Source organism: Aplysia californica, unplaced genomic scaffold, assembly GCF_000002075.1.
Source record: "Aplysia californica isolate F4 #8 unplaced genomic scaffold, AplCal3.0 scaffold00216, whole genome shotgun sequence".
Taxonomy (NCBI): Eukaryota; Metazoa; Mollusca; class Gastropoda; order Aplysiida; family Aplysiidae; genus Aplysia; species Aplysia californica.
Window position 1 is genome coordinate 562925 of NW_004797486.1, and position 1242 is coordinate 564166.

Genomic DNA, 1242 nt, shown 5'->3' on the forward strand with positions numbered 1-1242 from the left:
GGGGGGTTGTTGGTTTTGGGGGGGGTTGTTGGTTGGTTTGTTTGTTGTTGCTGTTTTTTGTTGTTTGTTGTTGTTGTTTTTGTTTGGGGGGGTTGAGGGGGGAGGGTTGTTGTTGTTTTTTTATTTGAGTACCCTTGCCAATTGCAGGAGGTTGGCACGACTTCGCAATAACTTTCTAGGCCAGTCTGTTCATCATACAGGGTACCCACAACGGCTGGATCGGGCCGATCGCCCGACTCGATCGCCTGAAAATGAAAACAAACACGTTTGTTTTTTAGGCGATCGAGTCGGGCGATCGGCCCGATCGGCCGATCCCATCCGTAGTGGGCACCCTGTATTACAATTTGCCATGTATGTCAGTCTTCTCGACCCATTTTCAGAGCATACATTGTTGCTACCTTGTACAATCATACCGCTGTCATTCACATATTCCGTCTGGACTCAATGTCCCTTTCACCTCAAGTTGACCCTGATAGGCAGGGTCGAAACAGACCGCCCCCTTAATAGTGATATGAAACGTCTGCAGTGTTCCACTGTCTGAGTGGGCGGTTAATGGGTGCTTTCGTGTGGTCTGCTCCTTCTTTCCTCTCAAACATCTATCTTCCTTGTCTCTCCTTCTATTTTGTGTGTGTTTGTTGCTCTCTTGTAACACCTCTAATCTTGGGCGCCTATATGACCTTATTGTGTTGCAAGTGCCGTAAAACGTTTACTAAAACTAATACACTGTCTCACATTCTCACTTCCTCCTCTATGACTGTGGGTCGTTTGTGGGTGCTCTGGTGTGGTTTGCTCCTCTTTCTTTCCTATCAAACATCTGTCGTCCTTATCTCCCCTCCTTCTATTTTGCTTTTGTTACTCTCTTGTAACACCTCTAATCTTCAGGGCCTCATATGACCTTATGCAGTTTCGAGCGCCGTAAAAACTCTACTATAACTAACTAAACTCTTACTGAAACTAAAATTTCTCTATGACTCTCCTCCGTGTGTACAGGGGAAGCGAAGATCCTGGCCGGTGGTCTGACAGCTGCCCTGGTCATCGTGGTGGCCATAGCGGTGGCGCTTCCGGTGCTGCTGTGGAGGCTGCGGGTCGTCTTCATCATGAAGGTCGTCAACATCTTCAAAGATTACGAGGATGATGGTATGTTGTAGCCTACCTAGAATCTACCATTTTTGTGTGTGTGTTTGTTTTTCTTTGTCTTTGTTGTTGTTGTTGTTGTTGTTGTTTTTGTTGTTGTTGTTTATT

The 1242-nt window shown here is 46.1% G+C and overlaps 1 protein-coding gene across 1 annotated transcript in view; it reads left to right on the forward strand.

The window, feature by feature from the left end:
• Window positions 1-1242, forward strand: part of LOC101856027 — a gene marked incomplete in the record, with an annotated part of 35382 nt that overhangs the window by 28388 nt on the left and 5752 nt on the right. The window contains 1 exon segment of the mRNA XM_013083177.2: window positions 991-1137. Within this exon segment, the coding sequence (XP_012938631.1) occupies window positions 991-1137 (147 nt within the window).